This window comes from Talpa europaea, assembly GCF_964194135.1.
Source record: "Talpa europaea genome assembly, chromosome: 12".
Taxonomy (NCBI): domain Eukaryota; kingdom Metazoa; phylum Chordata; class Mammalia; order Eulipotyphla; family Talpidae; genus Talpa; species Talpa europaea.
In genome coordinates, this window is record NC_140079.1 from 83,213,434 (window position 1) to 83,240,331 (window position 26,898).

At 56.1% G+C, this 26,898-nt stretch overlaps 1 protein-coding gene across 3 annotated transcripts in view; it reads right to left on the minus strand.

Moving 5' to 3' along the window:
* The window catches only part of TNRC18 (trinucleotide repeat containing 18), a gene marked incomplete at its 3' end in the record, with an annotated part of 79,350 nt that overhangs the window by 24,815 nt on the left and 27,637 nt on the right, over positions 1 to 26,898 (minus strand). Inside the window, exons 5-16 of one of the 3 annotated variants that reach the window (XM_084249353.1) lie at positions 23,955 to 24,057; positions 23,450 to 23,655; positions 22,954 to 23,100; positions 22,204 to 22,394; positions 20,452 to 20,875; positions 18,344 to 19,333; positions 13,213 to 13,388; positions 12,512 to 12,648; positions 12,161 to 12,289; positions 10,389 to 10,560; positions 8,055 to 8,415; positions 4,659 to 4,934 (exon numbers count right to left, since the gene is read on the minus strand). In XM_084249353.1, the coding sequence (XP_084105479.1) occupies positions 4,659 to 4,934; positions 8,055 to 8,415; positions 10,389 to 10,560; positions 12,161 to 12,289; positions 12,512 to 12,648; positions 13,213 to 13,388; positions 18,344 to 19,333; positions 20,452 to 20,875; positions 22,204 to 22,394; positions 22,954 to 23,100; positions 23,450 to 23,655; positions 23,955 to 24,057 (3,312 nt within the window). Of the gene's footprint in view, positions 1 to 4,650; positions 4,935 to 8,054; positions 8,416 to 10,388; positions 10,561 to 12,160; positions 12,290 to 12,511; positions 12,649 to 13,212; positions 13,389 to 18,343; positions 19,334 to 20,451; positions 20,876 to 22,203; positions 22,395 to 22,953; positions 23,101 to 23,449; positions 23,656 to 23,954; positions 24,058 to 26,898 lie in introns of those variants that run through there. The other 2 variants (XM_084249355.1, XM_084249354.1) reach the window with 2 other exon arrangements.

Sequence of the window (26,898 nt, forward strand, 5' to 3'; positions counted from 1 at the left end):
AAACAGGGGGCAAGTCAGAGTCTTGGTCTGGGCGTGTTCCGCCCCCACCATCCCCAGCATGGACCGGCTGCGCGGCCAGAGCGCCAGCCAAGGGGCCACAGCTCGTTAACTCCTCACGCCTCACCAGCTGGGGGTGGATCCAGAACCAGCCCACTAAACCCCTCACCCCCGGCCCAGCGTCCCGTCCCCATCAAACCGAGCCCAAGTAGTGGGCATCCTGGATGGCCCAGAGGTGGGCAGCGGGAGTCAGAGTGGGTTCTGTCAGGGGGACACCGACATGCACCTGTGCTGTGGGGAGGACAGACACACAGACAAGGACTGGAGACGGCTCTCTCCATGGTCTCACGCGCACACACGCCCCGACGTACAACATGAAGGCTGAGGAAGGAGGCAGGAGAGAAGAGGTGAGGAAGGGGACAGAAGGGTCCTGGGGGCTCAGTACGGGGCTCTGGGCACAGGCACCAGGGGCAGCTTTGTCAGCCGGAGGCTGAGGGCTGGTGGCAGGAGAAAGCGGAGTTTGGTTTTTCCCCGGGGGTGGGAGGCGCCTATGTGGAAGCCCGAAGCAGGCTCTGAGGGCTGAAGTTGACGCCCAGCAATGCCCTCCTTGTGAGAGGCCTGCAGCAAGTCTTAGGTCCCTATTTTCTCATCTTCAGCTCAGGGTGACCCTCCCAGCTACCAGGAAGACCCAAGCAGGATCACACCTCCGTAGGAAGACGTGCAGGCAAAGGGGATCACCCAGAAACAGTCATCCCGTCCTACAAATACAAACACGGTCCCCGCTGCCAAGGGAGTCATGCGTTGCTTCCCCCACGGGAAGCTGGAAAGAGCAGGCAGGCCGCTCAGCCCACTCTGCACCGGGAAGACGCTGGCCAGCCAGGTCAGGGGCGCAGGCAGCAGAGCAGGACTCCTACTCTGGGCCGGCTGGCTGTCCTGTGCCCAGTCTAGTGAAAAGAAAAGTCTAAAGAACCCCCTACCCCAGCCTGTCTCTCTGGTTGAGATGCAGCTGTCCCCAGCAACTGGCTCTGCCAGCCCGGGGGCTGCAGTCCTGAGCTCAGCTCGGGCCGCTGCAACAAAGGTGGGGCGAGCAGCAAGGCTGGCAGGGAGCAAAACACTCCCTGCGCGTGAACCAAGCCCTCCCGCCATCGCAGAGGCGGTCTCTCGGCACAAGCTTGCTTCTGACCTGCCCGGGGAGACGTCCCGCTACCCCGCTGGGGCGGCGGGCGGAAAAGCGTGCAGCAGCCAACTCTGCCCATCAGATGCCGTGGCCAAGCAGCAGCCAGGGACATTTGCCGGGGGTGCCCGTGAGACCGGGGCCTGGGCAGTGAGGACGGCCCGAAGACCTGCGCGCCGGGAGGATGAAGGCGCTCCGGGCAGCTCGGGCAAGGCTGAGGCCGGAGCGGGGAGAGGAGGTGAGCCATCTCTCCAGCCGGCTCCTTCTGGGAGCAGGCGCAGCCTGGGCAGCCCAGAGGTGAATGAACAGGGGCCAACTCCACATTCTCCTGCCACTGCCCCAAGTCACCTGCTTACTTGACGGCAACTAGTCCAAAAGCGGTGAGCCCAGGGTGCCAATGAGGGCACAGGTTCTTTGCCTACCCACTTATCAGAGGGAGCCCGGGTTTCTGCTGAGTTACCCCTTAGTGAGAGGCAGCAGTGAGCTTGAGGAACCCCTCAGGGAGACGAGAGAGGAAGGAGGCAGAGAGAGAGGAGGTTTGTTAGGCGTGAGACCCGCTCCGGAGTGATGGATGAGGCGGATGGAGAGGCAGCGGGGCAGGCAGGCAGCAGGCAGGCAGTGCACACTTGCGACCATTCACATTGCGGACGTCACATGGTTCTGTCTCCGCCCCAGCGGGCCACGGCGGCAAAGCAGGCTAAGTGTAGGCAGACTTTTGACAGCACCTGGGTCCCCCACATCAGGCCTCCCTGGGGTTGGCCAATTGGAGCAGGGGGGTGAGCAGGGGAAGGGGGCTGGCTGGGGTGGGGGCACGGGCTTGGACGTGTGGCCAGCTTTCCCTCCGAGAGACAGCCTTCCTGGGCTGCTCAGGTGTGGAGACTCCAGAACGCCCCAGATCTCCACCCGGGGACGTTCTCCACTGGCAGTCTAGCAGGGGAGGGCTGACGCTGGGTTTCTGGAGGCCTGGAAGGTCCACTTCAGATCCCAGAAAGCCAGCAGCAGCCCAGTCCCAGCACCCTGAGGCAGAAGAGGGGAAGGCAAAAGCTAAAAACAGGATGCAGCCCCCAGGACCCTCCCCACGTCCCACTCCAATCTGACCGGCCGGCCCTGCTGCCTCCGTGGTGGCTGGTACGCTCAGGCCGGGATCTGCAGGGCAGGGAGGGCAGGGCACAGAGTGGGTCTCAGGACCAAGAAAGTCTTTCTGGAGTTGTCTACACCTGAGGCCACAGAGCTTGCCAAGGGTGGGGGAAGAAAAGAGCCAACAAAGAAACCCAAGGAAATGCAGGAAAACGTTTTTATTTAAAAAAAGACTCTTGGCTCAGTGTGTGGGGTTGGCTGTTGTAACTCAGTTTGGTCTTCCAAAACCCAATCGGTAAATGCCAAAGCGATTGCTGCTGCCATAGCCGATGGGGGCAAACCCCGAGGAGGGAGGTGCAGAGAGACAGAGAGAAAAGGTTTGCCTACCTACGGAGCAACGAGCCAGGCTCGACCCAAGCTCAGTGACCCGCTGCGCCGTCTGCCCTACTCCCAGCCTTCGCTTTGCGTCCAGAGTGCAGCGTGAGAGCAAATGCAAGAGACCAAAACAGACATTCAAAGCATCATGGGTAGGGGTCAAGGGTGAAGGTATGGTCAAGCTGCTGGGAGGAGAAAGCAGACATACCAGAAGCCAAGCCAATTAGGTGTTTAGTATCAGATGTCAGTAAGGCCCTATTACCCAAATATCCCTTTTGAGACCTGACCAATGGTCTGCGTGCAGTGGAGCCCCACCCATCACCCCTCCAATCCCCCTATCTGGACTCTGGACCCTGCTGCAGCCAGCCCTGTTCTGAAGGCCCCTGGCTCCCTCTGCCCACTCTGAGCAGCTGGCCCCTTGCTAAAGCAATCTGGGCACTGAGTCGGGGTGGGAGGACTCAAAACCTCGGGTTAAAACCCTGGCTTTAAGGAAAGAGGGACAGAGTGTGTGTAGGAGGCGGCACAGGGGTCCAGTCAGGGGAGGGGTGGAGCGATGGTGAACCAGTCAAACCTCCATGGAGGTCTGGGCTGGGGGAGGCATCAGATACAGGTTGGCTGGCAAGTCAGTGGCCTCTCTGTGACCCAGAGCACATTTGCTCAGGTATGGCAGCGGCCCAAGAGACAGTGAGCCCCGTGGGCACCTGGTTCCCTGCTGCACCATCTCCTGGGGACCCAAAAGGAATCTGGGTCAACCAGATGGCAAGGCATAGACAGAAGGCAGTCCAGGCCCAGAACACTGGAACCGAGGGCTGCGTTCTGATCCCGACTTCGGGCCTTACTCAGGGACCATCGGGGTCGAGGCTCTGACACTGTGCTCTGCTACCCAGGCTCTGGGGTCTCAAAGAAGTCCCCCCAAAGCAAACCCTAAACCAGGGCAAGGAAACATTCCACTGGCTACCCCTCCTTGGGATGTCCCTGACTGGAAGGCCTGGCATCTCTAACCCCAGAAGTTCTGACATTAGAGATACCTGAGCCGGGTTATTTCAGGGAACCCTGGACACAACCCCCTTTTCCTAAGGGAGGCGAGTGAGGCCCTGGACTGAGCTGAAAGCAAAGCAGCCTGTGACCCTCCACGCGGCGATAAAGCCGAAGTGCTCGGGCTGCCGCCCACCGTGGGGGGCACAGCAAACGCTCTGGGCCCTGCTGTCTACACGCCCTTTGGACAGAAATGTGTGTTAGAAAACAAGTGTTTGCAAATTTCTTTTAACCACCGTTGCTTAAAAACAGAGCTTTAAGAAAATAAAAGACAAACAAGCAGCTTAAAAAAAAAAAAAAAAAAAAAGGATGATGCTGGAGGTGAAAGCAGTTGACTTTAAACCTGAAAATGAAACGCATGCCAATCGCTACCAGGGATATTTGAATAATAGAGAAAAGCGGCAGACTGCATCATTCCATCTCTGCCCCTTCCGAGGCGGGAGAGGGGAAAGGGGAGAGAAGGAGCAAAACAAAGGGAGCGGGACCCTGACCGCTGGTAAGGACACAGCAAGAGAGACGAGGCACACGGGTTTAGTTAAAAATGAACTCGATATGTTTAATAAAGCTTGGTATTACCAAAATCGCAGTACAAACATCAAGTCACACGCCCACACGACAGAATTCCATTTACAAGCTGTCCCTCGGGAGGCCTCCGTCGGCCTGCCGAGAGAACCCAGCCCCGGCCTGGGGCCTGGGGCGCAGAGGGGCGAGGAATGGGGTGGGCGCAGAGGGGGAGAGTGGAGAAAGGTGAAAACTAAAAACAGTCCATATAAAAAAGCTCAAAAAGAGCTAGCCGATGATATTATCACAACGATACAGGTACAAATAAAAACAAATAAAAAGACTTAGGCTGATAAAGCAGGCTACGCTGCCAAGAACCAAGATGGCTGCCTTCCGAGGCCATCCTCTCCAGTGCTCTCGCTCTCGCTCTCTCGCGCTCTCACTCACTCTCTCGCTTTATATAAAACACGGAGGGTATTTTGTGTTTGGAGCTAGTAACCTTGGTCAAACGAGTCCTCCGAAGAATCACTGAAGGAGGAACGGGCCTCGACCTCTTGGAGCAGCAAACAAAATGGCTGCTTCCTGCTGGCGGCCGGCTTAGGTTTCAGAGTCCGGGCAGCCGCCAGGCCCCTCTTGGTCAGCTTGGGGCCTCCAGCTGGCTTGCTGTTCTTTGCCACCATGCCACACAGGAGGGAGGACGTCAGTTTGGAGCTGGAGGGGCCTTGGGCAGACCACTCGTCCTTCAGGAATTCTTCATCTTCCTCTGAGTCCGTATCTGCAGTCAAAGTAGTTTTTAATAAAGATAAGTCACAAAGCTGGGGGAGGAGGAGACTGGTGTCTTTCGCTATTCCTAGTGGTTCGGAGAACAACCGGATATATGCCAGGACAGAAAAAGTAGTTCCAGTGCCCACTGGTCGTGACTCCAGTCAGCACATCACCTAGAGTGGTCACATACCCTCCAAGCCACAGGCATCACCCAATTCACCTTTTGCAGGCTAAGACCCCAAGTCCTTTCTAGACGATCTGCTACCAGCAACACTCACTGCACAAAGACCTCAAGCAGCTGCCTCTCCAGGCCTAGGGGGAGGCAGGAGTCCTCGAAGGCTCTCTCCTGGTCACAAATGTTACCACTAGGTCGTATATCCCACCAGACTTCATCCAAGTCCAGGGGTTCCATTTGGGAAAAGAGAAGGCCCAGGAGGGGAAAGCTTGATCAAGAAATCGCTTCTCTCCCCAAATGCCAGATTGGAGTGGCAGGCTGGGCCGGTGCGTGCAACCTCACGAAGACAATCACACACACTTCTTCCCAAATCCCCACTCAGCACCAAGGGGGGTGGAAACAGGTATGGTGACTGCAAGGAAACACACAGCTGTTGATTTTCCTGAGTCTCCAGCCTTACTACTCAAGGAAGTTGCCCAGTTCTGGTGAGGGTTAACTGTTAAGTGCATACAACTCTGACCCCTCACAACCCCACTCTGAACAGATCCCCACCATTTTAAACCATTTTACCTATGGGATTGAATGGAATTTCATGGAAGAACAGACTCCAAGGCCAAAGACTAATCCCTTCACCTGGAAAATGCGCTTGGAATATGAAGAACATTAACAAGCAGCTTTAGCTCTGGCCACGCCCACCACTTCCCGGAGGAACTGCATGTGTGTGTGTATTGGGAGGGTGTCATCTGGCCGCTACCTCCAATATCTCTGCTTTCCACTCTCACCAGGAGCCCAACTGCAGGATGGCCTGGCCACGCTGAGTAGGACAAGGACAATCCCCCCCCCCAGGCCCCAGCCTATCCCCTAGTCACAGCCCTCCCTCTCCTGCACTCCTTCCTATCCTTTCCCAAGGCCACGCCCCAGGCCAGTGATGCCCATGAGGGACAATGAGTGACTTGATTTCCCACCGGAACCCTCCAAGAAAGCAACCCAAGCCCTACAACCCACTGAAAAGGCAAGAGGACACATCGCTCTTCCCATCTCCTGCCAGCACAACCTCTCGAACATCCTGATCTCTCTGTAACTATGCACTCTCAATTACCTACAACTGCAGACAGGCTCCTCTAACAAAAAAAAAAAAAAACTCGGGACATATCATAGCCATCACCTAAGTGGGGACGGGCCTTCTGACATCGTGGTTGCAATCTTAACCCATTTATTTTACCTGAATAGAGTTTGAGACGAGGCACATGAGTTAGACTGACAATTGGACCATTCCCTTGTATATGCCCCTGTTATGGTGGATTCACCAGCTCAGAGATCCCACAAAGACCTCAGGGACCGTGCTACTCTCTGGCCCCTTGCTCCACCCCATCCACATCTACCTGCAGGTGAGGGATTCTTACAATAGCAGGTCACCTCCACGGCCACTCTCCCTTGAAAGATCAAAGGAACAGCAATCCTCCTCACCCCTCTTCATTATTCCACATCGAGCAGAGATGCAAAGTGCAGAGGAAACTCCAAATCTCCAAATCTCGCCCTCTACTCGCGCCAGAGTGACCAAGAACCTGGCAGTGCCATTCAGATCACAGCCATCCGCGGGGCCACCAAGCTATAGAATCCTGCTGGCCTCTGCCCTTAAGGCACAAAGGAGCTGCTCGCCTCATGTCCAGCTGAGCATCAGCCCCAGAAACCCACTAGTCCAGGGCAACTGAAAACACATTTAAAAAATAGTAACAGCAGCTTAATCTCATGCCAGATGCCACATCCAAGCTCTTTACCCTCGTGAGCTTGAGCTCACGAGAGCCCACAGGCAGGCGATGATAGGGTAACTGCAAATCCACAAAAGCTTTATTTTATTCCCTTAAGAATACACACTATTACACACTAAACGTATCCATTTTCTGCACATGACAATCAAACTCCCCCAGTGGACCAGGCAGACCCAATCAAAAGCCGCACACACACAGAACCAGGCAGTCGCCAATGAAAAAGTCCTCCACTCCAGGAAGGACCTGGGCACTCCCAGCACAAACCCAGCTGACAGGTGCCAGGAGCCAAGAAGCCCCTCCTGGCCTCCCCACAGCTGCCATGCACTTAGTACCCATCCTGGGCGTCAGATATTCTGCCCACAGATAGTGAATGAACATGTTACATTCCAGACAGAGGCTGGCACCAGAGGCCAGAGAGCTGGTGGGGTGGCCCAAGACTGCCTGGCTCAGGAACACCTCACTCTGAGCCCCAGGGAAGCAGCTCCAAGGCGGCAGCCCCAGTCAGTGAAATAAAACCCAGTCCCTCGGCCCCACGGGTTGCTGCACCTCCCGGGCTCAGCAGCCACCTGCCACCACGGTCCTGGGCAGCGCGGCCGTCCATGGTGACTGGCAGATGTGGGCAGCTGAGCCTCACAGCATCCGGCCTCAACGCGGGGACCTCAGTCAACCTCGGCGGCCTCACTGTACACTTGGGGGCAAACCGGGGCCCAGGAGGGTTGTCCCAAAGAGCGAGGTGACCCCCGACAGCCCTCAGCTCAGGGCCCGGCACGGTGCCACCCCACACGCGCGCGCGCGCGCGGATTTACTAGCCCTCGGCCAGAGAACGCAAGCTGCCTGAGGGCGAGGAGGCCGGGCCACCTCCAGGGCCCTCAAGAGCGGCAGGCAGCCATGAACTCGGTGGCGCCAAGTCTCCCTCCACCCGCACGACTTTCCAGAAACAAGCAGGAGACAGGCATGAGGGGACACGCCGACTTCCCCCACCCGCCCATCACTCCGGCGTCCACCAATCACGGGCGCCTCTCCAGCACAACGCCCGCCCATCACACGCACTTCCGCCCCAGACGGCCCTACTTCCGGTCGGGAGTCCCAGCCGACGCGAGAGACCGGCCGAGCGTCCAGACAGAAAGCAGCCGCGGCGGGAGCGAGGAGAGAGGCTACCGGAGGCGGTTCGGCGTCCGCTACTTACTGTAGGAGTAGCTGCTCACTTCCGAGGCGAACGGGGAGTGGGCCGGCTTGGGCTGGCCTCTGGCCTTGAGGCCCACCTCCATCTTCCTGACTTTGGCGGCCCTTTTGTGTTTACCTTCTCTGGAGGTTTTCAGAGACAGGCTGAGGCCTTTGGCCAGCGCCTTCCTGTCCTTGCCCAGCAGGCTGTCGTAGGGCGTCAAGTACCTGCCGCAGCCCCCGCTCGTTTTTGATTTCCCCCCAGAAGTGTCCGAAAATTTGAAAGGTGACTTCAGCTTGTCCTGCTTTGTGAGGGAGAGGGCCTTGTCCAACTTGCTTGCCAGCTGCTCCTGGTCACTGGCCATCTTCTTCTTCTTAATCTTGAGCTGGAGAGACAAGTGGGGAAGTCACAGTTAAGATGGTTGGCAAAGGAGGATGGTGCTTCTCAGTGCTCCAGCTCTGACAAATCTGGACTCCAGTCCTCCCTGCTGCTGTGGCTCCTGGCAAGTTGCTCAACAACTCCTAGCCTCTGTTCTACTCTGTGAAATGGGGATTATTGCAGGAGCATCACCCTGTTTTTCTGACCATCAACTGAGATGAGGCACATGAAGCACTTATTAAATAGCTGTTGCTATGGTTACACTTAGCAGTAGCAATGGGATTTCCACTCTGGCTCTTCCAGGCACTTTCTGGTGTCTCCTAGGGAAGAGCTTTAAGTGAGCAGTGCTGCCAACAAGCAGAAGGCCCCTGGGTTAAGGGAGCAGGGGAGATACCAAAATGAAAAACCCAGATCCTACCAAGGCTGATCTGTTTATCTCAACCACCTAAAGCAGCTGATGAAGACTGCCCCATCAGTCTATCCAACAAATGGGCCAAAGCTGCCAAGAAAAAAGCCTCATGTATACACTGAATGCCAGGAACAGGAAGATAAGAGATTTCACAGATAAAATTCCTGCCTGTACATCTCTCGTCAGCTGTAGTCATTTCTGGAAGTGAAGTGAAATGTGTGGCTTCAAGTGAAATGTGTCCCTTCATTTGAACATTTTATCTCTCTTTAATCAGGAAACATAAGGAGAAAAATGCTGGCATAGGGCCTCCCTGGTGGCGCAGTGGTTGAGCGCTGGGTTGCGAAGATGCCCGCAGCCTCTGCAGCGCCAGTTCGATCCCCGGCTGCTCCCCGGCCACCGGAGGAGGGTCCCACATGGCGTGCAGACCTCTCCTGCCGCCCGCTGCTCCCCTCAGCAGTGTACCTCGGTCCTTCTGCCTGCTCTGCTCCCCGCTCTGGCTCTGGTGAATTCTCTCACCCTCCTGCGCTTCTGACTGTACCCAGTGCTTGTATAAATAAATAAATAAATCTTTAAAAAAAAAAAAAATGCTGGCATAGTATGATTTAAACAATAAGAGTCTGGGCCTCCCTGGTGGTGCAAGGGGTTAAGAGGCAACCTACAAAGCTATCCACAGCCACTGCAGCATGAGTTCAATCCCCGGCGAGGGAGCTACCCACATGGCGCAACAGACCTCTCCTATCTCACCCGCTGCTCCCCTCAGCAGTGTATTTCAAGTCAATCTACCTGTTCTGTTCCCCACTCTGTCTCTGGTGAATCCTCTCACCCCCAGCACCGCTGGCCTGTATCCCAGATTCTTGTTTGCATAAATAAACAAATCTTTTAAAAAAAATTTCTATTTTAAACAACAAGAGTAGCCTTCACAATTTGAGAGTATGAAGGATCCTGATCTACGAACTGGCTCATCCCTGCTCCTGGATCCTACAGGAGTACTTCCCTCTGAAGGCAAGTCAACCAAAACAGCCCCTTTGCATAGGACTTTACACGGAGGGGCAACAAAGTACGCTAGTATTTAGAGATAAGGGCTTAAGTGGATGGTTTCTATGCTCTACAGAAATAAGAAAAATCAAGAAGTTGGCTCTCACCCCATTACCCCTAGAGAGTTCACAGAGGAAATTACAATGACATCAAGCCCTTGTTTCTTAGAACTACAGAATGGTGAAGCTGCTCATTAAATAATTATACTGTTAAACAACAGAGTAATTGCATTATTTGGTTAAGAACTTGCAGTGTCTGCCTGGCTTCAGCAGAGGGTCACGAAACTCACACAGGGGATATAACTTTTAGTCTGGGTTCCTCCTGAAGTGGTGTTACTTGGATTAAGTTTCTGACCTGGGGGCTTTAATTCCCCCCTCTGCATAGTAAGAAAGATTGGAGAAAAGCCACTCTGACACTAAGGCAACCATTTCTATGGTTCCTATGCACAATAGGGCCAACAGACCTGCAAAGGGGATGTGAACTCTGACATGCCCCCAACCCTGCACCCTGAGGTGCAGCACACCTGGGGTACTGACCTGACTCATGAAGTCCGAGGAGGCTTCATGTTCCTCCCAAGGCTGGTTCCTCCCTCTAGCTTTGCCTGTTCCAGCGAGGGCATCATGTTCCTCCTCAGACCCCTTGTGTCTCTTTCTCATCCCTCCTCCCAGCTCGTAGTCATCGGATGTCAGCAGAGGCTTGCTGCTCAGCCTGAAACCCAGATGCACCACAGGTGAGCACCCTGGTCAAGCAACCCCCAAGGGATGGGGGTCCACCCTCGTGGCCCTGAAAGGGTAGGCGCTGGATGCTGAAGCACAGTGATGACAGTGACGAGCCCGGGACACAGATCCTGTGAGGCCTCGTGTTGGAATTCTGGGATATTTATAATTGAGGCAAAATGAGAGTTTAATGTAAAAAGACAAATTCCAAGTCAGTCTTCTCTGCTGGCCTCTTTCTCTCTTGTGCGCCTTCACACATACACTCACACACACAACTCTGCATGGTCACATACTGCTTTGCCAAAGCATGCCAAGAATAAGGGTGACAAATGCCAAGGAAACCCACCAGGATGGCAGGGATGACTCTGGTCCAGAGCTTATGTGGAGGAGGAGTCACTGGCTGGTGTCCTGTGCTCGCTGGAGTACAGGCAGGCAGTGGTCCCGGGTCAAGGCTTCGCCTGCCTGGTTTAAACTAAACTAATGACAAAAGCAGCTGATTTTTATTTTGTGCTTACTACACATACTGTTCTGTGTTAGTGTTTTATATTTTAGCCATAAAAACAATGGTATTTTTTCTACGTATTGGTTTTGTTTTGTTTTGGTGGGGGGTAGATGAGGAAATAGGCTCCGGAAGGCCGATGCCTGGCGCAAGGCCACAATGTGTGTTGAACCGAGCCCAAAAGCAGGAAGCACAACCACCTCTGGGGTCACACACCTAAGCAAGGGGCCTCCATGCTGGTGGCCTCAGCCTCTGCTCTCTTCTCCAGGAGCTGCTTCCCAGCTCTCCAGGGCCTGGTACACAGTGGCTTGTCCTCTCTCCCTCCTCTCCTCGGTCAGGTATGTCCAAGGAGGCTAAAGGCATGATGTGGGGCCTGCAAGGATCTCCTCCTGAGCAGACCTGTGGCTGAGCCACTGCCTCTCCTGGCATTTGCCTGCCCAGGTGCCCCAGGCTGGGGACACTCCAGCCCCTTCCCCTGATAGGCCTCATGCAGCTGGTACCCCGCCCTGACACCCAGGGAAAGCCACAGCATCTTCCCTATCCATGCTCAGCTGGGAGAAGCTCATTCTAGCCAGCATTCCAGGAAACTCCCAGGGGTGACACATGTGCCTACTGCCACCCAAGGAGCTGTCCCAAGAGCACATGAAGTTGGTGGCTCCGGTTACAAGGATCAGGCTCCGGCACCATGAGCCAACAGGCCAGTCCAGGAGATGGGAATGACACTGTCCAGCACAGAAGGAACCAAGCAGCAGCACAGGTCAGAGCCCATCCCAGAGGGACTGGCAGCTCAGGGGCCCTCCAGAGGAAAGAGGTACGTGACGAGGAGCAGGAGTTAGTCCCTAGTTGTGGGGAAAGCAGACACGGCAGGAGAATGGGCAAGGTGCTTGGTGACAGCATGGGACCTCTGACTCCGGTTTGTTCACTCCTCGCTCCTCCTAGCCCAGGCACTGCACTATGCCCAAGAGCTACAGAGCCAGGCAGGTCAGAGCCCGAGGGACTCGAGTCCCCAGCACCCCTTCACGGGCACCACTTGGGCCCGTGCTCCTCCCTCCAAGCTCTGTCAGTTCCCGACCCACCGAGGGGCCAGCCTTACTTTCCGCTACTGTTGCGGCTCTTCCCTCTCTTGCGGGGGGGCGACAGGGCGCTCAGGGCGTGGGTCCGTTTCCTCGGCCTGCCAGGGCCTCTGCGTGCCAAGCTTCTATGGGGTTCCTCGCGCCTGTCCCTTAAAAAGAATCACACGCTTGGCTGTGAACCTGGGGGGTGGGGGGGCGCCGAGAAAGGACACACGGTACGCACACGTCACTCGGGTCCACACACACCTATGACGGCCTGCCACAGCCGACCTACGGAGCACCAGTGCCTGCGAGAGCCCACTAGGGCACCGCCTGCCACGACCACGTCGCCCGCCAGTCGGGCCCAGGGTGCAGCCAGGGCACATACTCACTCGGAATCGCGGCGCCTCTGCAGCTTCACCAGCTCCCGCTGCTTCTCCTTGTACTGCCGCTGGACCTCTGCCAGCCTCATCCGGAAGTCCAGCTCCATGGCATCCATGTTCTCCAAGGAGGACTTCATGGCGTACATCTGGGGGGACCGGAGGTTGAGGACGCAGGCACCCAATAGCTCCCACCCCTGTTGGGCACCGGCCCGCAGGCAAGGATGGCAAGACTTCACAGTGAAGAGCTTGCCCAGTCTGAATGCCATTTCTGCCACCTACTAGCCGCCACCCTGTGCAAAGTGAAGACCCGATTTGCAGGGCTGGGTCAAGGCCACTTTGGCATGTGACAGTCTCAAGTGGTGCTGGCTATCAGTTTATCGCTGCGGACTGAGACTCAGGTCATGCTGCATGTCCAAAGGCCACAGGCAGCAAGGGCACAGCCAAGTCTGCTCTTCCCGATCCCTCACACACTGCCCACCCATGGGAAGTGCTCCTAACACATTATCAATTGGATAAACTGAGACCCACGGTGGGGAAACCACTTGCCCAGGACCATACAGCAAGCTGGTAGCAGAAGCTGGATGCGCATCTGATCCTTCAAACTCCAAAGCCAGCCACATCCAAGTCAGATGGCACCTCTGGACAACCACCCCACTACCACCCTCACCCCACAGGCCAGAAGCTGGAAAAATGGGCTCAGAACACCTCACCCGCTCCTCCTTCTTCTGCATCCAACTGTACTTCTTATTGGGGTTTAGCTCCCGTGGAAGCCGCAGGTTCTTGAGCGGATCCACAAAGGGGCTGTCCAGTACCTCCTTCAGCATGTGGCTGCTGGCCGCCAGCAGGCTCTCCAGCGAGGGCCGCACCACCAGGCCCCTCTCCGCACCTACACACAGGAGGCAGGTGAGCTGTGCTCCTCTCTTAGACCCCAGACAGCAAGGAGCTCAGTGTCTGCCCTAGACCGCATGGCCCCCTGGGGTTCTGACTGGGCCACGGGCTTCCACAAGGCAAGAAGCAGAGTTGAGCGACAACAGCAGGGGAGAGCCTGGTCCTGTTCGTCAACAAGTTTGCTGGTACACAAAGAAGCCTGCACCCATCATCACAGGAGCCTGTGTCTAGGAGTGCGGCTTTTTCTGACTTCTCTGTACTTAAAATTTTCCCTGAGGAATATTCATTATCAGGAAAAAAGCCCAAAATTAGGTTTTATAAACTATAAGAATAACATGCATACAAACCAGGCAGAGAGGTACAAAGAAATAAAAAATCATTCCCTGCCTGACACACAGGTTCCCCTGACAAGGCCCCTGGACAAGTTGATAGTGACTGACAAATGGTTCCAGAAACATCTATGCATATTCAAACACACATAACATACAGATATGCCTTTATAAAAATGGTCACCACATCACAGCATATTTTGTTTTCTTCCTATTTAACATCTTTTCACATTAGCACATTACAAAGATCTATATCAGTCAAATTATTAGCTTGAACCTTAAAATGATCATCATTTGTGTAGGTCAAAAACTCTAGAATATCAGCTATTTTATAAAGTCAAATCTAGTAACAGCCTAGAATCTTCTTGCATTAATGAGTTTTAACTTATCTAAATAATCCTCTACTGATGGCACTGGGCTCTTTCTCCAAGTGTTTTTTTAACTTGTAGTGGACAGACAGGCACCCAGCTGGGACGTGTGAAGATTCACTACAAGGGCGATTAATGTAATCAAGATGTGCGCATTTATCTTCTTGATAAATATTCCAACTGCTCTTAAGAAGGGCTGTCCCAATTCAGAACCTCAGCAGTGGCACAGGAGGGCCTGTATCCCAGTAATCTCTACCAAATTACCATGAGTTTTAATTCTGTAATCAACGTTTTCTTTGAATCTAATACATGATCCATTTTTGTGAATACTCCGCATGTACTTGAGGCAAAAAACCTATTCTTTACTATCAATGTGTAAAGTTATATAAAATCAACAAATAATAATAGCACATGGGCCTGGGATTCTCAACCTTGGCACAGCTCACACTGGGCTGCTCCTCCTCTGTTGTAGGGTGTTAGTAGCATCCGCCCTTCTCCCACTAGATGGCAGTAGTGCTCCCCTCAAGCTGTGACAACCACAGCCCCTGCAGCAGCAAATACTGGTTCTACTCTTCTACATTCTTAGGGAAACTGAGGCTGCAAAGAGGTGAGCCCCATCAGCTCAGAAGGGCCGGTATTATACTGAGGTCGTGTGGCCCATCCCTTCCAGGTTCCTCAGAGCCGTAAGTTCTTAGTTGATGGGAGACAGGAGGAGACCACAGTGTGACCATCAGCCTCCAGAAAGCTGGAGGCTGCTAACGTTCTCACAACTTGACAAGGTAGCCTGAGTGAGCACCTCTACTCAGCTGCTAGAGGCTGAATTGTGTCCCCCCACAAATCCACAAGTTGCAGTCCTAACTCTACCGCCTCAGAATGTGACCTGGTTGGAAAGAGGGTCTTAAGAGATGTAATCAACGTAAAGTGAGGTCATTCGAATAGGCCCTAGCCCCATACGACTGGTGTCCTTGTAAGAAGAGGAGTGACAGCAAGAGACACCCAAGGGACAGCTTGCACACAGGGACAAGCACACGAGGACACACAGAAGTCAGCCAGCTACACACCAAGGAGAGAGAAACCAGCCCTGCCAACACTAGGATCTCAGACTGCCGGCCTCCAGCGTGGGGAGCAATGTATTTCTGTCATTTAAGCCCCACAAACTGCGATATTGGTGAGCACAGCCCTAGCAAATACACCAGCCTTGTGACTTTACCCGTGCAGAGGTGACCCAGAACCAGGAGCCAGATCAGCACTAGAATCCACGGAACCAGGTGTCAGTCACAAAGGCAGAAGGCCCAGAGGAGCAGGAGGGAGAGGGGGAGGGATGGGGCCACGCCAGGGTCACTCAGTCCACTCACAATTGTGGTGGTGGGAGGAAGCGGTAGGGCTGGCAGCTCCCAGAAGTGGCGTGGGCCGTGGGAGAAGTTCTAATTGGGCCCAGGAGACTGGGAGCTGCTGTGCCACCCGGGGCCATTCACGCTGGCTCTGACTGGAGACTGGGGGCTGATGCTCAGTATTCCACCAGCCACTGAAGGGACAGGCAGCCTCCCCCAGGCACCTCCTTTCCCCATAGGCCACACACTCCTGCAAAGTGGTGCCTCCAAGTGCACTTTCCAGCCCCAACCCAGCCTGAGTGGCAGATCCAGCTGTGCCACACACCCCAGGCCCACTGCTGAGCTTTACCCCAAACCCATTCCTCCCAGTTTTCCCCAGCTCAGAAATCAGCAAATCCAGTTGCGATTTCTAACCCTTAGTAAGAAATTGGATTTGAGCTGGGCGAGCTCTGCTGGCTCTACTGTAATTTCCACTAGAACTGGCCTGGTTCTCACCTTGCAGCCCCTCCGCACCCCACCTTGATCCTTGCCCTGCCCACCCCCCTCCACACGGCCCCCAAATGACCCTAATTAACTGATTCTATCATCCAACCCCAAACCACTTTCCAATGGTTTCATTTCAAGTCAAAGGCCCCAGGTCTGCTGCCCTGATGCCTCCAACTTCCTGGCCACCCTCTTCTGCCCCTCCTTCCTCTTTCCTACTCCAACCCGGTCCTTGTACCTGTTGTTCCTTCCACCTTCCTCCCTCACCTTCCTCAGGTCTCCTTATCAAGAGGGGCTTCCCTGGCCATCCCCATAAAAGCACACTCTTCCCACTTCGGCCCTGTCCCCTCCCACTGTGCCCACGCACCGCCTGTCATCACCTGCCCATGGACAGCCTCGCCGGGCACGAGGAGGCACTAAGTTGTTGTTGAATGACAGAATATAGGGCCAGAGAATTTCTGTCCTTTGCAAACCAAAGAATCCTGTTAATACCAAACAAGCCAGAGACAGAAAATGGGCCAAAAGTGCAAAAACGGATGAGGGTGAGCTGTAGTCTCCACACTGGGCAACCTGCCTTTAGCTCCCTCCTTCCCAATGCCCTCTGGCCCTTTGCAGCCCCCAAGGAAAACCAGCCACCAGTCAGTAAGATCAAGGGGGTCTTCATTTTTTCCTGAAAAAGAAAATTATCTTGTGCCAAACTACTGAAATGGGAGAAGAAAAGCATGAACTTTAAAATAATAGATGCCTGGGGGCCTCCCTGGTGCTTAACAGGAGGTTAAGCACCGCACTATGAAGCAATCCGCAGCCACTGCAGCAAGAGTTCCATTCCTGGCCAGCCAGGGAGCTGACCCACATGGCCCGGCAGACCTCTCCTGTCTTGCCCGCTGCTCCCCTCAGCAGTGTACTTCGGTCCTTCTGCCTGCTCTGCTCCCCGCTCTGGCTCTGGAGAATTCTCTCACCCCCTGCATCTCTGGCCTGTACCCCGCTCTTGTATGCATAAATAAATAAATCTTTAAAAAAAAAAAAAAAAACAAAACAAAACAGATGCCCGCACGAAAGGGGGCGCCATCTGCCAAAGTTCCCAGGGCCAACTGCCCACAGCAATGAAAAAGCCTTAAAAATGTGGCCTTGCTTCAACCTAGCAATTCTAACCCTGGGAATATATACCCCCGAGGTGTGGATGATGATTTTTTTTCAAAGGTAATCATCACATTATTTTTAAAAGCAAGAAAAGAGTAAAAAGACAAACGGAAATGCTTGATGATGCAGGGTTGGATCACCGAAGGCCGAGGCCTCCACTGGACAGAAAACTGGGCAGTCCCTCGAAAAAAAAATTTTGAAAACACACAGCTTTGAGAAATGTTTGATCAAGACTATACTAAATCAAAGAGGCAGATGGCAGAACACTTCACAAAATGAACTTAATTTTAGAAATACGTGTGTATTTGTGGAAAAAGTTCTAGAAAAAATACACCGTAACACTGGAAATGGCCACTATGATCTCTTCTGCAGCTGCCTTGGAGGCTCTCCTCCCAACCAGCTCTGGGGTGAGCACAAGGTGGTGAGGCGGTGCCTGACCTGCAGGCCATCCTCACCCTGACTGGGACACCTCCATTTTCTACATTCAACATCAGGGCTCTTGTGTCAGCTCAGAATTCACAGCCCTTTCTGCTGAAGGCATCCTGTTTCCTCTGGAAGGCCACATTTGCCTACTCCCTGAAGGTGACACGTCCCCCTCACTCTATCAAGGGATTGGCATGATCGGCCCAGCCCATGCCATCTCCTGGACAACAGGATTTACTTCTACAAAATGCATGAACCCTAATGACAGTGCCAGAGCTACCAGGAAAAGAAGTGGCCTCTTTTGGGGAGTGTGCCAGGCAGGCCCATGGGCCAGGACATCTTGGTGACCCCCCACAAGACAGTAGGCCTATCTTGAAAGAAGTCAACAGAGAGGAAAGTGAAACAGAAGGAAAGAGTAGAGAGAGAAGGGGATGCAGATGAAAAGACACCCCAGATGACTTGAATGTGCCTAGATCCAGCCATACCGGAACCAATCAATTTCCCCTGCCTTTTCCTAAGCCAGTCAGACAAGATCAGGTGTGTTCAGGGAAGTGTGGCAGGAGACCTAAGCCAGCTCTAATGAAATTTTCAGTCCATTGTAACCCAAACAATCCTGCTACTACCAAACATACCACTGACAGAACAGGGACAAGTTTACGACTAAAAAATTCAAAGATTTGTGGCACCAAGAATGTATAACACCACCAAAGTGCATACTCAAACAATTAAGATGTTAATTTTTACGTTATGTGTGTTTTGCCACAGTTTTTAAAAAATGGTCATGAATAAACCACACCCTGGGATTTTCCAGACTTCGAGAAGTCTTACAAAAAATGTTTTCTTAATCCCCTAGAAGAACTACTTGTCCACCTGGCTCACCTCCCACCTCCTGGCTCCTCTTCTCCAGCTCCAGCTCCGCAATCTCACTCAGCAGGGTGATGCCATGCAGGAAGCTCTGCTCCAGGGCCAGGCTCTGCGCAGCCCCCAGCTTCTCCAGGGCTTGGGCTCCAGCGCCCGGGGAGGACAGAGGCCTGGCCTGGGGCAGCTCCGCAGCCGCCGCCAGAGCATTCATACCAGCCAGCGGGTCCTCCAGGCCAGGCAGGAACTGGTCAGTGACCGCGTCTTCCAGGAAGCAGGTGCTGCTGGGCACAGGTGTTGCCTCCTGGGCCTCCAAGCTGAGACACTCCGCGTCCTCGGCAGACACATCACAGTCTGTCATTTCGAGGCTGGGCCGGGGCTCACTCGGGGTCGCCTGAGCCAGGCCTTCCTCAGGCACAGCCTCAGGCAGGGGCACAGGCACAGCCACGGGCACCTCCACGGGCTCCTCCTTAGCCTCAACCAGTGTCTCCGGCGTCAGTTGCCCCCCTAGGTCCGGGGCCACCGCACAGGATTCTGTCCGGCCCGGAGAATCAACCTGTGCCTCAGGTCCCTCAACGAAGTCCGAGCACCCGGAGGGTTCTGTACCCCTCTGGCTGGCGCTCAGTGCCTGGGCCTCCAGCAGCCCACCTCCACAGCTGCCCACGGGGCTTGGCGCTGCCAGGGCTTCCTCGGGAGGCAGTGGCAGTGGCGACTCGTGGGAAGGCAGCTCCGAAGGGCCTTCGTCCATGTCTTCCACCTCCGCCTTCACCTCCCGTTCAGGCAGAGGCTCTTCATCTGGGCCCTCCCGCACTGGCTCGGGGATTTTGGAGGGGGACAAGCGGAGGGGTTTGTCTTCAGGAGAAAGCGCCAGGCGCTCAGGTCCATCAGCCTGCAGCGGCACATCAGGGGCCAGGCCATCGGCATCAGCAGCTGCTGTGGGCTGCAGCAGGAATGGGTACGGTCTCCCATAGTGTGGCGGCAGGGCTTGAAACGAGTACCGGGGGGTGATATCTGCCAGGGACATAGCAGTCAGTGAGGGCCCTCTCTCCAGCCAATCTGAGATCCCCTGTGTCCCCATCAACACCTACCAACCAGCCAGGACAGAGACCTACATGGCCATCCTCCGCTCAGCTGGCCTGCAGCTAAGACCTCTACAGGGTGGCTCCCTGAACATCCGGGACAGACCCCAGAGGGAAGAAAAGACCACCATTCTGTCCCAAGGGCCAAAACCACAGTCAGCTCTTTCTCCAGCCCCTCCCCTCTCAGCCCCCAGCACAAGGCTGGACCACAAGCAAACACATACTATCACCTCAAGCAGTCTTCACCCAGCCTGTGCCATCTCTGGCCTCTACCCCAAAAGAATCCGCCTGGCCCACTAAATCAGAAATGGGATACCCAAGCTGGTCAAAAAAATAACAGTAATGTACTGCTGCCCCCCTTCCTTTTTACTCTGAATCCTACCTTCCAGGTAACTTTCCTGAGAGCAGGGATGGTGTGTGGTTACTCTCTGCAGTGTCCCTGGCTCCAACAGAGCGGGCAGAGACAGACACATGGTGCACCCCCCGGGGCTCAGCACATGCTCAGCACTTAACATTAGCACTGCCCCAAATCATACAGCATTCTGGGGTAAATTGAATTCAACTCGTCTTCCCCAGCACAAGCTCACACTCAACAGCCAATGGGCAGGGAGGCACACAAGCCTCAGACCCCAACCAGGCCACCTGCTCCACATAGGACCAGCTCTGGGTGTTTGCAGCACACGGGGTAAGGGGCCCCGCCCAGAGCAGGTGTCCTGGAACTGCTAAATGGCACCGAGAACGTGCCAGGCAGAGTACTGAGTATTTTACAGGCCTGATTTTCTTTAGCGCTGAGAACAAGTTCTAATGTTACATCCATTCTCTAATGCTACTACTGAGGAGGGGTAGAGCCAGACCTTGTCTGGCTGCCTGCTCACGCAAGCATTCCAGGGACTGGCAGCAGGCCCAGAACACCGCAGGGGCTCCACAGAAACAGAAGGAACGAATGAATGAATGAATGAACTGGCAGCCAGAACCAGAGCTGACTGAAGACTGGGAAAAACTGAGGTGAGGCAGCACCTGGCCTCCAAGAATCTCAACCAACCCACTTACCGGAGAACAAGGCCTGGAAGGGGGTGGGGGCTTCCTTCTCTAATTCCTTCTTCTCCACAACATTCTCAGGTGCCTCCTCCTTGCGGGCAATTCCAGGGGTGGGTGGTGGAGAGGCAGGTGGCGGACTGGAGGGATGGGAACTAGGCGTGGCAGGATAGGCATAGGTGGGCGGCTTGGTCACATCCTCCAACTTCTGGATGACCTTGGCCTTCAGGGCAGTCACAGGGGAAGCTCGAGGAGATGGCGGGGGGCTCACAGCCTTGCCATAGGCGCCCACAGGGCCAGTGGACAGGCCAGGGGGCTTCCGAGGCAGAAGTCCAGGGCCGGCAGCAGCCAAACCAGCCTTGCTTGTGGCCTCCAGGCCCCGCTTGCTGGCCTTCTCCTCCATCTCAGCTCGGTGCTCCTGGGCCTTCAGCCGCTCCTGCTGGGGAGAGGACCAGCAGGCAGGGTCAGCCTGGCCGCAGCCATCACCCAGCAGCTGTCTAGTCCCCAGAGGCCCCCAGCCTGCAGAGACCCTCAGGCAGGGTCCAGGTGCAGGCTGCCCACCCTCCCAGCCCGAGATGGACATTCCATTGTGGCACGCGTGTAACAAGCACAGCGTTCCTTGTAGAACTCCAGATGGGGGCAGGGAGGGGGCTTCTTGGTGGTCAAAAGCTCCAGCCCTCCCTGGGCTGTAGGGGACTTCCAATCCAGACCCTGGCCCCAGTGAGACCCTCACAGTCAGGATGAAGGGGGCCAGCACAGAGACTCCTAAAGATGAAAAAGCCACCCCACTCCAGCCCCATCACAGCTCTGGGGGAGCGACCCTCACAGGGAGCTCACTACTAATAGTACCTTCCTACATTAACACATTTTGGGTTCAAACCACATCAGAGGGGGTAGGGGAAGCTTGTTCCTGCCTTTGATGACTCTTAAGGGCAGGGAAGGGAGCTGGCTAAAGGACAGCCAGTGGTCCCCAGGGAACAGGGAGTCAGCACACAAACCGCCAGGAAGAAATGCTCCAAGTATCCGTCACTCAAGACCATCAAATCTCACCAACTGCCCAATGACAGAAATTACTAGTGTCTTCATTTGCCAAAGAAGGAAACTTAAAGCCCAAGGGCACACGGTCAGGCATGACAGAGCCCAAGTTCAAACCCAGGGCACTGGCTTGCTGCACGTGCCGCCTCAGTGACGCCTCTGGGGCATCTGGTGCATGATGGGGAAGGATGAGGCTGAGCTGAGAACACATGTCCCAGAGGCCCCTCAGGAGGCAGGAGGACTGTGGCTTAAGAGAATCTACCTACACAGAGTCCTGGCATCTCCTGTCTTGTAGGACTGGGCGACCCAAGAGGCCAGTGCGGACCCAAGAGGTTCTACCCAGTGGCAGTTTTCTCAGGCACAGCAGGGGCCCGCTGGGATCCTGTTCAGTGCTCACTCCAACGCACCCCTACCCACAAGGTCACCGCTCCTGCCACGGTTCTCCTACTGCTCCCTACACCCCACCTCTGCTAACCTACATCTCTCTCTGCCCCTGGCTCACACTGCTCCCGCCTTGCCCGCAGGGCTCATGCTCAGTTGACTCCTTCAGGTCTCTGCTCAGAGACCACCTCCTCCAGGAAACCTCCCCTGACCATTGGCCACTCTTGTTTTCATCCCTGTCTGTCTGTCACTGATGTTCTGCTTGTTGCCTGGTCTGCTTCACGATGCACGGGGACTCTGGGAGCACTGCGTGGTCTCTCTCCCCCCACACTGGCCCCTACCCCAACTCACCACCAGCTGGGCGCTCCTCTGCAGCTCCAGCGCCTGGGCTGCCTGCTGCTGCAGGTACAGGAACTCCTGCTGGCGCAGAAAGTGCTGCTGGGAGAAGAGCTGCAGCTGCTGGGCATGGTGCAGGGGGCTGCGGCCTGGTGGGTACAGGGCAGGCCAGAGTGGCGGCACGGCAGCCCGTTCCATCAGCTCCGCTAGGGGCAAGACGGACAGTGAGGCCACACCACACCTGACACCCCATCACCCCACTTTACAGGTAGGGAAGCTGAGGCCCAGAATGGGGAGGTTCACGAGGGAACTGCACTTGGCAGGGTCCTGGGTGCTTCCCAGGGGCCAAGAGGCCTGTCCTCCTCCCCTCTGCCCAGGCGCATGGGCCCTGTGCATGCCCCAGGAGGGATGCCCCCAAGCTTCGCAGCTGTAACATGCTGACAGTGAGGGAACCCTAACTCCTCCTCCCACTGTGCCAGTGGATCCCTAAAGGATGGCAGGGTACCAGGCAGGGGACCTGGGCCTGTCATGGCAGCCCTGCTGGGCTCTCTGTGTGGACTTTCCGGGTAGGAGCTCATCAAAACAAGGCCCCCTGAGGCTAGGACACATAGAAACCAAGGATGTCAAAGGTCCTCTCGGAGTCCCCATCTGCCTCCACCCTGTTCTGACGTGTAGATGCTCCCCAGCAGGAGGTCCCTAGCTTTCAGGATGGTCTCACCAGGAGAGGGCACGGCAGCCCGACCCCACCATCAGGCCACCACTTACCAAAGTGAGGCAGGTGATCGCTGGGAATGACCACTAGCTGGCCCGACTGGGGATCCCTGACGAACTGGTAGGCTGACGGCAGGGAGCCCCCCAAGCCAGGTGGGAAAGCAGGAGCCATGCCCTGGTGCAGAGAGGGGTGGCCCAGGCCTAGGAGACAGAGGACGGAGTCAGGCTTGGGGTCCGAGGTACGCCTGCCCCCAGCCACTCCGGCTCCTCCCCTGCCCACGCCCCATTCCCCACCTCCTGAGCTGAAGACCGCTGACTGCAGGCGCGTGCCCCTCCCCAAACAGATTCAGCAGTGGAGCCGCAAGGGGCTACTGCCCTGAGGCCCTCCAGGGAGCAAGAGTGTGGGCGAGGAAGCAGGGCTTGCGCGGAGTCCCACACAAGGCTCCTTCCACCCAGCCCTGCACCGGCGCCAGCACCGCGCTCCAGCAAGCACCGGCCACCCCACCCGCCGCTTCCGCCGTCCGGGGAAAGCTGCCCGCCCCACACTCACCATAGGGGTGGCCAGTGAGCCACATGGATGTGCTGCCGGAGCGGGGAAGCCAGGGGTGAGTGGCCAGGTGGGCAGCAGGGTCAGCAGACCAGCGACCTGAACCCGCCAGCGCTGGGCCCCCGGTCACCATAAGGTTGGGGTTCAGGCCATTGGCAGCACAGCTGCTAGGGTGCAGACGGGCGAGGTCAGCCAGCTCCTTACTTTCTCTGGAAGAAGAGGGACAGAGGTGTAGGCAATAGCCCAGGTGGCCTATATGCTGTCCAGAGCAGCATATGGAAAAGTGAAGGTCAAGGCTCAGAAAGAAGGGGCTCTGGGGCCTTCCCTAGGATGGGGGAGTCCCACCTCCAGGAGAGGGGCTGTGGGAGCCACCTGGCCCGGGTCAGGGCGGCTCCTCCTCTCAGCGCCATGGCCTACAGCAGTCACGCAGGTCCACCTGGGTCACCCAAGTCAGCCCTCACCCCCAGGGGCTCCAAGATTCCCAAGCCCCAGGCACACCAGCCCTCACCTGAGTAGCTTCTCCTGGTCCCGGTCCAGCCGTGCTCCCAGCAGCCGGTCCTCCCGGTGCCTGGCCCTCTCATCCCCACAGTCCTCATCAGCTCGTCCATGCCCTGAGGGGAACGAGTAGGAAGTGAACCCTGATTCAAGGCCCCACTTATAAGTCCACAACAAGTCCTCCAAGTCCTGGACCCTGGAACGTCTTCCCTTAAGATACACCTGCATCCCCCCAAACCCACCTGATGTCTTCTGTGCCAGGAAAGGTCCTCCCAGCACACCCCAAGGAAATGGCTGTAATACACAGGTACCCGTGGCCACCAAGGACTAGTGGGCAGGGACGTTGCAGAGGCTGGGGGTGGATCAAGATGGAGGGGAAACCACAATCCGGAAAAGCAGCCACGATTCACAAACAGCCCAGCCTGTCATGGGAATCGGCCACCACACTGGGGGCCGCCAGGGCTCTGTCTGCTGCAGACGTGCGGCTCATCTTTTCAAAACTGAGACAGAAAAGCAAAGACCACTACCCACTGCCCACATGGAGGGAGTGGGTGACAGGGGAGCTGTCACCAGCTTCTGTCCTGCCCAGTGCCCAGCGGGCACCTTCTACGGATTCTGGTCCAGCTGCACCTTCTAGGAGTTCTCTACTCCCGGAGCAGAGAAGGCAGTTCCCCAAATCCAGCCTGGCACACGGCCCGTTACTGGAGGAGGAACGGCGGAGGTGGGCACATGACCACGGAGCCCCCACCATCTGTCTGTCTTGGCCCTGCCACCTCTGCTAGCCCCGCCCAATCCCTCTTCCTGGGTGTTCTCTGTACCAGCCAGAACCACCGGTGCATGCATGCAGCCCCAGGCGGGCGTGGGCACGTGAGATAGCAGCCATGGGCAGCAGAGGCCACACAGCAAGGGGCTGAGTCTTTTCTTAAAGGAGAACCTGGTTTAGGCCAGATTAACAACGCTCGGGCAGACTGCCCTGGGCTGCCAGGAAGAGGGTGGGCTGCGCCGGTGGCCCCCAACTCACCCACCCCAGGCTGCCATGGGCAGCAAGCAGGCACTGAGCCCAGGACCCCACCAGAGGTCACTCTGCCTAACCTGAGCCTCAGGAGCGGTGCTCAGGGAGACCCCCAGATTCCCCTGCACAGATCTTATTCCTCTGGAGACAAGCCTCTTGGGCCCCTGGCCTGTGCAGGTCATGACCCACTTGGAAGGCTGCCATCAGGTCGATCCCCTCCTTTCTCCCTTCCTTTCCCCCCAAAGCTGGAACTTACAAACAGAGCCCACAGACTCAGGCATGTTGCTCCCTTTCCCTGCAAGAAGGGAACCCACCAGGCCCAGAACAAAGGAGAGGAGCCCAGGGTCGGGCACAGCCATGCCAACCCCGTCCCCAACAGGCCAAACACACAGGGACAGCAGCAGCCTCGCACGGGGAAGGGGTCTCTCAGAGGCAGCGGAAGGTAAGCCTGGGAGTTGGCCTAGAAGTTCTAAAAGTTCTGGTGGGCTGGGACAGCAGGAAAGTGCCAAGCGCCATTAAGCAGAGAAAAGCCAGTGAGGGCATCCGGGGTCAGGCCAGAGGCCGTGCGGCCAGGGAGCGCGGCTGTTCTCCTGACGTGGCACCACGAGGGAGGGTGCTACCTGCCAAGGCCCCTCATGGGCAGAGGCGGTCAGCAAAGACACTGAGCAGACACTCTTCATTTTTGCCATCTCCAAGTCCCCGTACTGCTCCGGGCAGGTGAAGGAAGTAGGAAGAAGAGGCTGGCAGTGGGAGGGCACAGCCGCCGCCAGCTAGGTAAGACCCAGGCCCGGGGCCCCTCACCTCCAGCACAACGCGGCCACCCTATCAAAGGAAACGCTGAGCCCATCTGCCCCTCCACACAGGACTGCAGGCAGCTCTGCTCATGAACCCCACAGGAATCAGGGGCCAGCAAGACAGTCTGAGTGTGAGGGCCCCCAGAGACCTGCAGCTGAGCTGGGGAATCAGTGTATGCCCACACTTTCTTCCCTGGGGGGAGCTGGCCTCCCAGGTTCTTGAAACCCCAAGGGCCCCCATGCCCTGGAGTCTGAAGGGACCAGTGCCTGAAGCCCTCCGGCCCCAGACACCTCTCTACTGCCCTGTCACCACCGAGGGGACTCCCACCCCAGGCTCATGTGGGCTAGAGCCCCAAACCATGCCCTCCAAATTCCACTGGTCTGTAAAGAAACATGGCATGCCTTCCACTACCCTACCTTGCTCATACTTGACCTTCCTGCAGAGCACCAGCCCCACAGAACCAGACCCCTGTGCTGGTCCTGGCTAGTCCGCCCCATGGCCTCCCCAGTGTCCCGGCTATCCTGACTCTCTGCGCTCCAGCCCCATGTGTCCTCCCTACCCTCAGGGTCACACACACTGTTCCCTCCACCCAGAGTGCCATTCTCAGCAATATTCAGTTACCCTCGTCAGAGCTCAGCCCAAACACTGCCTCATCCAGGAAGCCCTTCCTGACCACCTCTTCTCCACTGTACTCCCTTTCCTGTCCCCTCACAGCACAGAGCACAACATGCTGCTGTTGTGTCGTTCACCACCTGTCTCTCGTCGCGACAGTCCCATTCCTGGCTGTCTACCTCTCCCCACACGATGCTAGCTCAGAGAAAGCTGTTCGACAAACAGATGGGAAACGAATGAATGAATGGACTCATGTGGACATTTACAGGGAGAGAGAGCTCTGCAGCAGGAACAGCAAGTGTAAAGGTCCTGAGGCCTGAGTATGCCAAGGAGCATGTAGGGCTCACGGGCATTGCCGTAAGTGGTAAGACACCAGGGCCCTGCAAGTGAGCAGAGCAAAGGCAGGCAGGTCTGTTTATAAAGCACCACTAGGTGCCCGTTAGTTAGTCCAGCTGGCATCAAGGAATGAGGCCACCCTCATAAGTGCTATGTAACAAATATAGAAACTGGGGGCCCTGAGGCTCAGACCTCTTGTTCA